This window comes from Astyanax mexicanus, chromosome 21 (genome assembly GCF_023375975.1).
Source record: "Astyanax mexicanus isolate ESR-SI-001 chromosome 21, AstMex3_surface, whole genome shotgun sequence".
NCBI lineage: Eukaryota > Metazoa > Chordata > Actinopteri > Characiformes > Acestrorhamphidae > Astyanax > Astyanax mexicanus.
In genome coordinates, this window is record NC_064428.1 from 42,703,816 (window position 1) to 42,717,437 (window position 13,622).

General features: G+C 42.3%; 3 protein-coding genes across 6 annotated transcripts in view; 2 read left to right on the forward strand and 1 right to left on the reverse strand.

Annotated features, from left to right (window-relative positions):
• Window positions 1-13,622, forward strand: part of LOC125785590 (integrin alpha-X-like) — an 87,025-nt gene that overhangs the window by 52,113 nt on the left and 21,290 nt on the right. The window lies entirely within an intron of this gene.
• Window positions 1-13,622, reverse strand: part of LOC125785591 (tyrosine-protein kinase-like otk) — a 44,921-nt gene that overhangs the window by 22,100 nt on the left and 9,199 nt on the right. The gene's annotated exons all lie outside the window — the stretch shown is intronic.
• LOC125785589 (integrin alpha-X-like) overlaps window positions 1-13,622 on the forward strand; it is a 29,900-nt gene that overhangs the window by 10,895 nt on the left and 5,383 nt on the right. The window contains exons 9-23 of the mRNA XM_049469452.1: window positions 5,326-5,461; window positions 6,002-6,069; window positions 6,304-6,445; window positions 7,392-7,534; window positions 7,639-7,785; window positions 7,889-8,086; window positions 8,519-8,649; window positions 8,859-9,013; window positions 9,101-9,267; window positions 11,133-11,255; window positions 12,262-12,332; window positions 12,461-12,602; window positions 12,776-12,877; window positions 13,096-13,175; window positions 13,286-13,366. Coding sequence (XP_049325409.1) covers window positions 5,326-5,461; window positions 6,002-6,069; window positions 6,304-6,445; window positions 7,392-7,534; window positions 7,639-7,785; window positions 7,889-8,086; window positions 8,519-8,649; window positions 8,859-9,013; window positions 9,101-9,267; window positions 11,133-11,255; window positions 12,262-12,332; window positions 12,461-12,602; window positions 12,776-12,877; window positions 13,096-13,175; window positions 13,286-13,366 — 1,886 coding nt within the window. The remainder of the gene's footprint in view (window positions 1-5,325; window positions 5,462-6,001; window positions 6,070-6,303; window positions 6,446-7,391; window positions 7,535-7,638; window positions 7,786-7,888; window positions 8,087-8,518; window positions 8,650-8,858; window positions 9,014-9,100; window positions 9,268-11,132; window positions 11,256-12,261; window positions 12,333-12,460; window positions 12,603-12,775; window positions 12,878-13,095; window positions 13,176-13,285; window positions 13,367-13,622) is intronic.

A 13,622-nucleotide genomic window follows, 5' to 3' on the forward strand; every position in this document is an offset into this window, starting at 1 on the left:
CGGCTCTAACTGAGCAGTTCCTGATGATCTGAGAGTTCTGCTCGGCTCATACTGCTGGAGCACATCAGATAAATATGCTGGTCCTGCACCATTAACACATTTATAGACCAGTAACAGAACCTTAAAGTCTATTCTGTAACAGACTGGTATCCAGTGTAGGGATTTAAGGATGGGGTGATGTGCTCCCTTCTTTTACTCCTAGTCAGAACTCTGGCTGCTGAATTCTGAATCAGCTGAAGCTGTTTGATGGTCTTTTTTGGGAGTCCAGTTAGGAGTCCATTACAGTAATCAATCCTACTAGAAATAAAGGCGTGGATGAGTTTCTCCAGGTCTGATTTAGACAGAAAATCTCTGATCTTATTGATGTTCTTGAGGTGATAAAATGCTGATTTGGTGACGGCTTTGACGTGACTGTTAAAAGTGAGATCAGAGTCCATTTGTACACCAAGATTACGCACTAGTTCTTTAGATTTCAGGCTTTTTGAATCCAGATAGGCAGCTAGTCTGTGCCTCTCATTACTATTCCCAAATAAAATAATCTCTGTTTTATCTTTATTTAACTGCAGAAAGTTCTGTCCCATCCATTTATTTATCTGCTCAAGGCATTTACACAGTGAGTCAATGGGACCATAGCTGTTTGGGCAGAGGGCCATGTAGATCTGAGTGTCATCTGCATAGCTGTGGTAAGATATCCCATAGTCACGCATGAGTTCACCCAGAGGAATCATATATAAATTAAATAAGAGTGGCCCAAGAATTGAACCCTGGGGTACACCACAGGTCACTGGCACAGTCTCAGAAACATTATTTTCCATTTCCACAAAGTATTTCCTTCCTTGAAGGTATGAACTGAACCATTTTAGGACAGTTCCAGAAATTCCAACCCGGTTCTCAAGTCTATCTATGAGAATGTTGTGGTCAATGGTGTCAAAAGCAGCACTGAGATCCAGCAGTAGTAGAATAGACATTTTTCCTGAGTCTGTGTTTAAGCGAATGTCATTGATAACCTTAATAAGCGCAGTCTCAGTACTATGATTGGGCCGGAAACCTGACTGAAATTGGTCTAGACAGTTATTTATGGACAGAAAGTGCATAACTTGCTTGAAGACAATTTTTTTCAATTATTTTTCCAATGAATGGTAGATTAGAGATTGGTCTGTAATTGTTCAATAAGTTTGTATCTAAATTTTTCTTTTTTAAGAGAGGCTTCACAACGGCTGTTTTTAATGCATTTGGGAAAACACCTGACATGAGTGAGGTATTTACAATTTGAAGAATGTCTGCTGATACTGAGTAAAAAACATTCTTTAAAAACTTGGTTGGTAATGTATCAAGACTGCAGGTGGATGATTTGAGGTGACTCACTGTATCAATTAAAACTTCTTCATTAATAGTGCTAAACTGGCACATGTTGACTATGATGCTTTTGCATGGTTTTGGAGAGCACATGGGCTCCTTGGTGGATAGAGATGTACTGATGGCTTGTCTGATATTGTGGATTTTAGTATTAAAAATTTAGCAAACTCATTACATCTCTCAGTTGAAACTAGCTCAGGGGTCATATATATAGGTGAGTTAGTTAGTCTGTCAACCACAGTGAAAAGAACTTTGCTATTGTTAATATTATTGTTAATAATGCTGGAGAAGTAGGTTTGTCTACATGTGCACATTATTTTATTGTAATCACGCAATCTATCTTTAAACATTTCTTTGTGAATGTGAAGCTTGGTTTTACGCCATCTGCGCTCAGCCTTTCTGCATTCTCTCTTTTGGAGCTGAACTGCAGCATCATTTCTCCATGGTGCTTTCTGCTTGCATGGCATGGTTTTAACTCTAACTGGTGCAATCTCATCTAAAACTCTAGCAGTTTTTGAGTTAAAACTATCCAGCAGAGTATCCACAGAGTCTGATGGTTTGCATGGTGCAGAGCACACTTTGCTCACAAAAAGTTCAGCTGTCATGTCATTTATCTGCCTTTTCTTGTACCTGATCTGTCTGGCTTCACTGTGTATTGAAGTCCACATTTCTAAGAAGACACAGTAGTGATCTGACAGTGCAACATCCTTAATAGAGGCTGATATGTTGAGACCCTTCGAAATAACCAAATCCAGGGTGTGACCATGACAGTGTGTGCTTCCAGTCACATGCTGAGAGAGTTCAAAAGAGTCAAATACATCATAGAGTTCTCTGGCATAATTATCCTTGGGATTATCAATATGAATGTTAAAATCACCAGCAATAATAAAATGATCAAATTCAGTAGAAATAAAAGACAGCATATCTGTAAAATCATCAATAAAATCAGCATTGTACCTTGGAGGCCTGTAAACAATTATTAGTAATATTCTTGGTGTCCCTTTTAAAACTGCACCTAAATATTCAAAAGATGTGAAGTCACCAAGTGATAACTGCTTGCATTGGAAAGTATCATCAAACAGCATAGCTACACCTCCACCTTTCTTGCCGGTACGTGAGACATTTAAAAAGTTAAAGTTTGGTGGAGCTGACTGAATTAATACACTTTCAGCACTACATGAATTTAACCATGTCTCTGTTAAAAACAGAAAATCAAGCCCATAATTTGTAATAAAATCATTAATTAGATAGGACTTGTTTGTAAGAGATCTGATATTTAGTAGAGCTAACTTAATAACCTGTGCATTTTGTTCCAAAGACTGTGGGTTACAATTTATATACTGCAAGTTGGATATATTCACATTATCTGACCTATACTCTCTGTTCTTTCTGCTTCTGATAAGAACTGGAATGGGGGAGATAACTGGCACACAGGGTCTGTACTTGTTTTGAAAACATGTACTGCTGACTTCACCACTGTAGCAGCACGGACCCAAAAGATATCAGTTTGCTGGATTAGTTGTGGCGGCCTCTTCCCTTATGGTGGAGGGAGGTGGGAGGGGCTCCTGCTGGTGAAGAAGTCGAGAGCGGAGCTGTCTGTCCGGTGGTTTAGGAGCTTGTCTCTTCTTTTTGGGTTGTGGGGGGGGGGCGGTTGTTTAATACTTCCTCATGTTCATGTTCACTGGGCTTCATTTTGGTCCCCTTTTCTAACTCCTTGATTGGGGAGTGTAGTGGTGGTGAGAATGGGGGTTGCTGGGTCCGTGAGGCAGTAGGTGACTGTGGAGGAGAAGTTGAGCTGATTTTCCGCTGTACCTGAGGACTCGCTGACAGAGAAAGCGTCAGTCTTGTCCCTGCAGATACCAGCTTCTTCATGGTTGCTGGGAAGTTCAGGTGGGGTGATGATGGGGTGGAGATGGAGGATGATGATGATGAGGTGGAGATGGAGGATGGTGTGGAGTGTTCATGCAGTTGCGGTGTTTCCGGCAGCTGATACAGCAGATCATGGCTCCCGTCCGATAACTCCGCAGTCTCTGTGGGGGGAGGATGTTGTGTCTCTGTAGTGCAGACAGTGTCCTTGGGTGTTAAAGCTCACGTGTCTTCACCAGTGGGAACAGAGAAGTTGCACAGAGAAAAAATGAAGTTCTCTGACAGGAATTTGACTCCCCTCTTGTTGGTGTGCAGTCCATCTCTCCTGAAAAACTCTCTCTTCCCAAAAAACAGATTGAAATTGTCAATGAAGTTCAGTCCGTTTGACCTGCAGGTTTTCTGAAGCCATATGTTTAAAGCCAGCAGCCTAGAGAACATATTGCAGCCTCTTGCAGGTAGAGGACCACTAATGAATGTCTGGATGTTGAACTTGCGCAGTGTGGTAAAAAGATCATTAAAGTCCCTTTTTAACACCTCAGACTCCTCTTTCCTTGTATCGTTCTTTCCAACATGAACAATGATCCGTTTCACTGTTCTGTATTCAGCCAGTAGTGCTGGAAGCTTCTCATTCAGTTCAGAAACGGTGATGTTTGGCTCACATCGAACAATGAGTTTGTGATTATTTTTCATGCCATGAACAGAGTCATCCCCCAAAACAAGGGTGTCTGCTGTGGCCCCAGTCTGGAGCCCTGTGGCTCTCCTGGGGTGTTTTGAATGGCTGAATCTTCTGGTTCTTTCTGTATCATACTGGCTGGTATTAGGAAAGTCATTGAGGTCTTGCAGTGGCTCAAATCTATTTTGCAAACTAAGTGACTGGAACTGATTTCCTCTGGCTCTGTGCTCTGATCTCCGAGCAATAGCTTTAGCATTAGCATTAGCCAGATGAGCTATGTTAGGAGGAGTGGAGGATACTACAGAGCTGTATGTGGCATGCCGTTTGGGTTTAGCTCCAATGCGAACCCATTGCTGGTTTTGCCCATATCTTTCAGCTGTACTCACATTAGGGATGTCCACATGATCTGCTGGTCCAGTTCTGTTCGTCTCCACTGCTCGCTGCTCTGTTAAAATCCCTGCCCGTTGTCCGCTGGCAGCACTCCCACACTCCGATGGTCCTCGAACCGCACAGAAATGCCAGTCCTTAAACTCTGATAACAAGGACCGAAAATTTGTTTCCAAAACAGTCATTCTTTGTAGAAGATTGTAGCAGTTCTGGCAGCACAGGCACTCTGAACCCACACAAGGAGGCATCTTGCAGATTTCTTCTTTAGTACTCTACAGGAACTTTTCTGATTCCTGTGCCTATGGCTCTACTATAAAATGTCCAAAAGAAACTAGAAAAAAAAAGAAACAAAATATGGTAGTGCTAGTGCTAATCTAAATAATGAACTCAGACCCTGTAGCTCAAAAATATCTGAAAATAAAGAAAAGTATGAAAGATAGCAGAGATAGCAGAGCTAATCAGAGAAGCGTCTGAACGGCACAGAAGCAGGAAGCAGGAAGTCTAGTCAGTTGGAGTCAGTAGTGTCTGTAGGAATCTGTGTGGCTCACCTCAGTAACACATTTCCATAGGATACACATTCAGCTGTGAGAAATAATCCTAAAAGTGTAGCACTAAACTGGGTCACATGACTGGAGAACCGGTAAATACCAGTTAAATGTTCCTAAGACTATACACATGAAGTCAGACTCCGCCTCTTTTCCATATGCTACCAATCAGTGCAGCATCACAGTGTGCAGAATCCCCAGCTCTGATACATCAGCTAACAGACACCTGTACCAACCAATCACAATGAGTTATGAGGGGAAAGATCGCCCCCTACTGTACTCTCTCTCTCTCAGACTCCGGCTGCTGATGGAGAAGCTGAATGACCTGGGATTTAATTGATGATCCTCAGATCGTAGTAACTGCACCTTATACTAACCATAGACGGGTTTCAGAAACTGTTGAACAATAGATCAGAAACAGATGCTTTTATTGTTTAGATCTTCTTCATTTTTCCCATGAACCAGTTTCTAACTCTGATATAAATCTGTTTGTATCAGGTGGGGAATCTAAATTTAACCAAACTCAAGGTTTTTGCCTCAGATCCCAAAGACAAAAACACATTCATGATTCGGGATTACGGAGGACTGGATGGACTTCTCTTCAACCTGCAAAATAAGATCTACACTATTAAAGGTACCAGAAGAAGTAGAAATATAATAAAGTGTAATGTGGACTGAAATGTGCTCTAAATGTGTAGGAATGTTTTCACACAGCACGTAAAACTGACCCAAGTTGAATCTTTTTGAGGTAACCAAACTTATAAATATTTGAAAAATGTAAAAAAAAACAAAAACAAAACGCAGATGTGGAACTGTACAAATTTTATTTACAACAATATATAAAACTCGCGTTTGTAGTCCATTAAGTTCTGGGGATTGTAGTCTTTTAGCTCAGGAGTGCTCCCAGGTTCCGTGGGAGAGTCAGAGGATATAAACAGAGTCATGGCAGACGTGACAGCTTGAAACTTTACGTGAAGCTCTGCTCTGCAGTGCATATCAGAAGTTCTTAAATGAACTGTTCAGACCAGTATCAGAGACAGAGCACCTTAAAAGGAGTGTGAACAGATTAAAATTTAAATCTGATTTGAGTCACTCTTCCTGTTGTGTGAATGTAGTGTAGCGTTTCACAGACATAAAAAAGGTCTTTATTATTCATGTGTTTTTCTGTGTTCAGGTGGGGTTTTAAACAGGAAACGGACGAAGGAGTTATCTCAAAGTGGATTCAGCGCTGTTTACATCGAGGTAAAAAGTGATTTAAATTATTCTGATGGTAAACGTCTTTTCCTGCTTTATAGTTTGTAGAGCAGACTTACCTTCTTCTGTTTTATAGTAGTTTTCAGTTTTTTCCAGCAGGGGGCAGAGGAGCGATTTAAATGCACTTCCAACTTCTGAACAACTTCCACCAGGTTATAGTAAGATTCATTTACAACCATAATGAATCTAAACAGACTGTTTCTGACCTGCTCTGGGTTTCAGGAAACTCTGGTCTTGGGTGCTGTTGGATCAAATGACTGGCGTGGATCACTGTACGAAGTTCTGGGATCTGGAACCGGAGCCACGGAGGAGGAGATCAAAGACCCCGGGATGGATAATGACTTGTACATGGATTCATACCTGGGTATATTGAATTAATATTTTAATATCTGATATATAATATCTGATTTGCTTGAATAGCAGAGTGATGTAAAGAGTTATTTATATAGATTGATTTAAGTTGGATGTTGATCTGTGGAGCACTGAAATATATAACCGAGAAAACTAAAGATGACCCCAGGAAAACTCCTTACATAAGTTGTGTTAAACTGAGATGCTGGTGCTGTTGTCCGGCCCCTCGTTCACACTTGGTTAGTTAGTGCCCTTTTGTTCAGTCTGACACGGATGGATGTTCACCATCAGGTTCTTCTGTTACCTGCCAAAGACTTGTCTGCTGATCTTGTCCAGCCAAACACTGATGGATATACATTTTGAGTTTTCTTTTTCTCTGCCACAAACCAGCTGCCCACCATCCTCTGTATGCTCCCTGCAGGAACTTAACAGTATTAAAAATTATTCTGACGTTATATTTTTGTCATGTAACGTTACATGACCAACAATCAACCTGAAATTAATGTCTATTGATGTTGGTGGCCAGGTGGGCCCTCTATGATTCTGCATTGCATTTAACCCATTGAGCAAAACTGGTAGAACTTCAGGAATGTGCTCTGAGCTCATCAGAAACCCGAGGATATTTATACACCTTCTATTGTGCTCCATGGATGACCTCAAGGTTTACAACAAGGAAGAATCGTCAAATCCATCAGTATATCCTGAAATATAGGATGTGGTTTCATCGAGTCATGAGTGAAACAAACTGCAAATATGATTATCTAATGACTCCAGCAGATCTGAATAAAACAGTCTAACTAAAAGGAGAGAGACAGAAGGTAACATAGACACGGAGACACCCTGAAACTCCAGCATCCACCCACTCCACCCTCCACAAACCTGAGGGAGTCCAACAGCACCAGCATCTCAGTTTCTGTCTGGGTGAATAATACTGTTGTATATGTTTCTGTTGTGTTTAGGTTACTCTGTAGTGGGGGGGCAGAGGGGAGGAGTTTCACTTTTGTTTTCTGGGGCTCCGAGAGCCAATCACACGGGTCAGGTGATTTTCTTCATAAAGCATAAAGAGACCTGGAGTGTTCAAACCAACGTCACTGGAGAACAGGTCTGTAATAAATCTGATATTTTATTATAGTTCTTCAGGTGTTTTAATAAGATTAGGATATTAATAAATAAATGATTAATCAGTCTGGATTAACGTCTCTGCAGGTCGGCTCGTATTTCGGAGCATCTCTGTGTTTGCTGGACGTTGACGTTGATGGTGCTGCAGACTTTCTTGTGATTGGAGCTCCTCAGTACTACCAGGCTCAGCCCCAGAGCGAGGGCAGGATGTACGTCTACAGAATCACAGATCAGGTAAACCCCGCCCCCTTGTGATTAGCTATTATAACATAATCCAGTTAATTAAACCCATAATCTAATGTAATCTGATGAGGTGTGGTCTGCTGTGTGTGTGTAGATGATGCTGGAGGAGGTGCAGAAGGTGTCTGAGAACGTTCTGGGTCAGTTTGCAGCTTCTGTAACATCTGTAGCAGATCTGAATGGAGACGAGCTGCAGGATGTGGCTGTTGGAGCTCCACTGGAGGACGACGGTAGAGGAGCCGTCTACATTTACCTCGGTAACCAATCACAGGGCGTACGTCCCAAATACAGCCAGGTAACCCTGAAATCACTTTATTAAGAAATTAAGAAAATACTCAACATTACTGTTTATCATATTGTACATTTTTCACATTTCATTTTTATATTTAATTGTGTAAATTGATACAAATTATTTAGAGAGAGAATTGTGATGAACCTGAGAGTCAATCGATTTTTCCTTCACCTTATAAGAGGCTCTGTCTGTCTGTCTGTCTGGGTGGGACAGTCGTCCATCAGTTGCACTGGTTTCTGTGGGGGACAGTGGGGGAAATGGAACAGTTTAATAACGATTCTTTGGGGAAAAGACAGAGGGAATTATTGGGACGTCTGATGGACGTTGAGTATCTGAAGACAGAGATGAAAGGAGATGTTTGTGAGCTGAAAGATAATAGTGAATAAAGAAATCTTGCTGAAGATCAGCAGCAGATAATAAAGTGTGTTTTTGTAGAGAATTCTGGCTCGGACCATCTCTGAAGAGCTGAAGCAGTTCGGTGTGGCGATCGACGGATCCATGGACCTGAATGAAGACAGACTGACAGACCTGGTCGTAGGAGCGAGAGGAACCATGATACTGCTAAAGTAAGACCTTTTACACAACATAGAACAAACAAACATCCAAATGCTTTAACTATCGAGTAACCACACAACCTATACAAAGATTTAATGCACTGTTAAATTACTGTATACAGACATGTTTACTCTGACTGTGATTATAATAACTGTACCTGATCTTTAAGGGCTTTCTATAGTCCTGCTGGTTAAACCTGTGATCTGTTCGGTTCCTTCAGGGCTCGACCAGTTCTGTCTGTTTCTGCTCAGCTCAGTTACTCCCCCTCTGAAATTAACCTGGATCATTTTGACTGTGGGATTAAACCTGAAAAGTTCATACCGGTTATGACTCTGGAGATCTGCTTCAGTGTGACTGAGAACACCCACAGCACAGGTATGCTCACCTGGAGTCCAGCTGTAAATGTGCGCTGATATTAAACCCTCAGACCATTGAGTTGAAACAATGTCATCTTCTTCACAGGGGGGGTCAGCGGTGGTCTGAACGTGTCGTTCGAGCTCAATGCCGACGCCGTGAGAGGCGGGAGTCGAGCGTTTTTTGAGTTGGACGATAAAAACTCCAGGAGTGTCCTGAGGTCCGTGCTACTGAGCTCAAACCAGCACTGTTCCAACGAAACGCTGTACATGAAGGTAATTACCACTTCACATCTAACATGGGAGCTCCCAGTCCTTATCCCAATCCTAATCCCAACTCTAATCCCTACTCTAATCCCTACTCTAATCCCTACTCAAATCCCAACTCTAATCCCTACTCTAATCCCTACTCTAATCCCAACCCTAATCCCAACCCCTACTTCCAACCTTAATCCCAACCCTAATCCCAACCCCTACTTCCAACCCTAATCCCAACTCTAATCCAAACCCCTACTTCCAACCCTAATCCCAACTCTAATCCCAACCCCTACTTCCAACCTTAATCCCAATCCTAATCCCAACTCTAATCCCTACTCTAATCCCAACCCCTACTTCCAACCTTAATCCCAACCCTAATCCCAACTCTAATCCCAACTCTAATCCCTACTCTAATCCCTACTCTAATCCCAACCCTTACTTCCAACCCTAATCCCAACTCTAATCCAAACCCCTACTTCCAATCCTAATCCCAACTCTAATCCCGACTCTAATCCCAACCCCTACTTCCAACCTTAATCCCAACCCTAATCCCAACTCTAATCCCAACCTCTAATCCCAACTCTAATCCCTACTCAAATCCCAACCCCTACTTCCAACCCTAATCCCAACTCTAATCCCAACCCCTACTTCCAACCCTAATCCCAACTCTAATCCCAACCCCTACTTCCAACCTTAATCCCAACTCTAATCCCAACCTCTAATCCCAACTCTAATCCCAACTCTAATCCCAACCCCTACTTCCAACCCTAATCCCAACTCTAATCCCAATCCTAATTCTAACTCTAATTCCAACTCTAATCCCAACTCTAATTCCAACTCTAATTCAAACTCTAATCCCAACTCTAATCTTAACTCTAATTCCAACCCTAATCCCAACCTTTAATCCCAACTCTAATCTTAACTCTAATTCCAACCCTTATCCCAACCTCTAATCCCAACTCTAATCCCAACCTCTAATCCCAACTCTAATCCCAACTCTAATCCCAACCCCTACTTCCAACCCTAATCCCAACTCTAATCCCAATCCTAATTCTAACTCTAATTCCAACTCTAATCCCAACTCTAATTCCAACTCTAATTCAAACTCTAATCCCAACTCTAATCTTAACTCTAATTCCAACCCTAATCCCAACCTTTAATCCCAACTCTAATCTTAACTCTAATCCCAACTCTAATCCCAACCTCTAATCCCAACTCTAATCTTAACTCTAATCTTAACTCTAATTCCAACTCTAATCCCAACCTCTAATCCCAAATGTAATCTTAACTCTAATCCCAACTCTAATCCCAACCTCTAATCCCAACTGTAATCTTAACTCTAATCCCAACTCTAATCCCAACCTCTAATCCCAACTCTAATTCCAACTCTAATCCCAACTCTAATTCCAACTCTAATCCCAACCCTAATCCCAACCTTTAATCCCAACTCTAATTCCAACTCTAATCCCAACTCTAATTCCAACTCTAATCCCAACCTTTAATCCCAATTCTAATTCCAACTCTAATCCCAACCTTTAATCCCAACTCTAATTCCAACTCTAATTCCAACCCTAATCCCAACCTCTAATCCCAACTCTAATTCCAACTCTAATTCCAACTCTAATCCCAACCTCTAATCCCAACTCTAATCTTAACTCTAATCCCAACTCTAATCTTAACTCTAATCCCAAATTTAATCCTAACTCTAATCTTAACTCTAATCTCTACTCTAATCCCAACCTCTGCTGAAAATCTTAAAATGTGAACCTGTTGGTTGAGGGATTCCTGCAGCAGCAGGGTTGGGTTCTCCTGATTGGACGCTGTTGGAGACCCACCTCAGTTCTTCTTCATGTGTTTCTGGTTTTGTTCTGCTGTTGTTTCAGAGCTGTGTGAGGGATACGCTGTTACCTGTGTTCATTCGGCTGAATTTCTCTCAGTCTGAAGACCAAACGCTCGGATCCACAGCCGTCCTGAACATCGATAGCAGAACCCAGGCTACTGTGGAGGTGAGTCTTCAGCACAGTTCCACCCCCAGTTCCACCTCCAGTTCCACCCCCAGTTCCACCTAAAGTTTCACCTCCAGTTCCACCTCCAGTTCCCCCTCAGTTCCTCCTCCAGTTCCACCTACAGTTCCACCTCCAGTTCCTCCTCCAGTTCCCCCAGTTCCACCTCCAGTTCCACCTACAGCCTCCAGTTCCACCTCCATTTCCACCTACAGTTCCACCTCCAGTTCCCCCAGTTCCACCTCCAGTTCCACCTCCAGTTCCACCTCCAGTTCCACCTCCAGTTCACCCCCAGTTCCACCTCCAGTTCCACCTCCAGTTCCACCTCCAGTTCACCCCCAGTTCCACCTCCAGTTCACCCCCAGTTCCACCACCAGTTCAGCCCCAGTTCCACCTCCAGTTCACCTCCAGTTCACCCCCAGTTCACCCCCAGTTCCACCTAAAGTTCCACCTAAAGTTCCACCTCCAGTTCCGCCTCCAGTTCCACCCCCAGTTCATCTCCAGTTCCACCTCCAGTTCCGCCTCCAGTTCCACCTGCTTCAGGTTTATCTGTATCCAGAGCTCAGATAGCAGAAATAATTCAGTCTTTTCCAGGTCGGAAACAACAGGTGCTTCAACCTGCCCCGGATTAAATCTAGGTCTGAAGCTTTGCTCATATCTGGGCCGAGTGCTGCATGTGTCAGCGCCCCGGCTGCAGAGTATAATATCAGGTTCACCTGCAGTTCCTTTACCAGATTCAGCCCAATCCTGCACCATCGATTCATAATCTCAGCCAATAACTCAGCGGATCTCAGGCCGGTTCTTCTGCTGGTGCTCATTTTCAAAGAAACCAAGCATTCATTTTTATGAAGAGAAATGCTGCAGTGCATTATGGGTTGCATTGTGTCGAGAGCTGCATTAGCGTAAGATAAAGTATCTGAAGGGCTGGAGATCAAACCCATCCTTTAATATTTACTGTTTTATAAAATAATTTAATAACTGTGGAGCTAAAAGCTGTTTTCTCCTGCAGGTTCCCTTCCAGAGGAACTGCCAGAGCAACACCAGCTGTGTAGCAGATCTACAGCTCGACTTCAGCTTCACGTAAGATCATACACTATACACACACACACTATACACACACACACTACACACACACACAGTACACACACACAGCCACTACAGTGAATATAAAGTGTAAATGTACTGAAGTGCTGGATGTTGGTGTTCAGGAACAGCACGCTGCTGGTGGTGGATCAGGCGTATTTCATCATTAATGTAACTCTACTGAATAAAGGAGACGATTCCTTCAACACCACCGTGGTGCTTCACTACCCCCCCGGACTCTCGCTCTCCATGTCTGAGATCGTCAAGGTAAAACTGACCCCAGAACATTAGACTGGTGGAGGAGAACATGATGCCAAGATATTCCACCAAATATTGATTTCTGAACTCTTAAACTGTACCTGGTGACTTTTTTCTAGTTGCCTTGTTGTAATTTGATGAATGAGGTCATTTTAGTAATTTTACTGTAATGTCTCTTCCAGGCCACTAGGAGGACTTTGATCAGTTGTGGAGATCGAGATGATGGTGCGCTGGATAAAACAACCTGTAGTATCAGTCTACCAGTCTACCGTAAAGGCACAAGTGTAAGAGAGACACATTTATAAAATAATTAATGCGACCCTTATAAAAGATCTTCAGTATTGGACAGATTTTCTGACAGTTATTAAACCATCTACAGTCAGAAATAACTCTTTCTATGTAATGTGAACATTAAACATGAACATTAAATAACTGTTTCAGATTTATCAGAGGATCAGGTGTTTAATCAGTAATTCTTCACTGTATGTAATGTATGTTTTAGGCAACATTCCAGGCTAAGTTCCGGATCTCTAGATTCTATGAGTGGAACGAGACGATGGAGATGACCATTGTGGCGAGAAGGTTGTTCAACTTATCATCAATCATCTAGAACCACTCTGATCTTCTTTAAGAGATCTTTACTGTATTTGATGTGAGAATGAGAGAATAATTCTTTCTCTGTTTGCTCACAGTGAAAATAACGGTAACTTCACTGACGGAATCGTGAAAAAGTCTCTGCCGGTTCAGTTTGCCGTTGACGTGGCCATCATCCTGTAAGTAATATATCTGTAATGTACAAATTCTTCTAAAGACAAAAAACGTCTAAATTCCAAAACCCCTCCATTTAGGGGTCAGTGAGGGGGTCAGATGGGGACTAAGCAACATCAGGCGAAAACCTCTTAACTGATTCACTGACTGGGTTGTGAGTCACGCCAGATCTTTCTTCACCGTTTACTTCATACAGCCTCACTTTTTACCATGAAGAAAAATCAGCTGAGGAGGGATTCCAATAAATCAGATCACTTAATT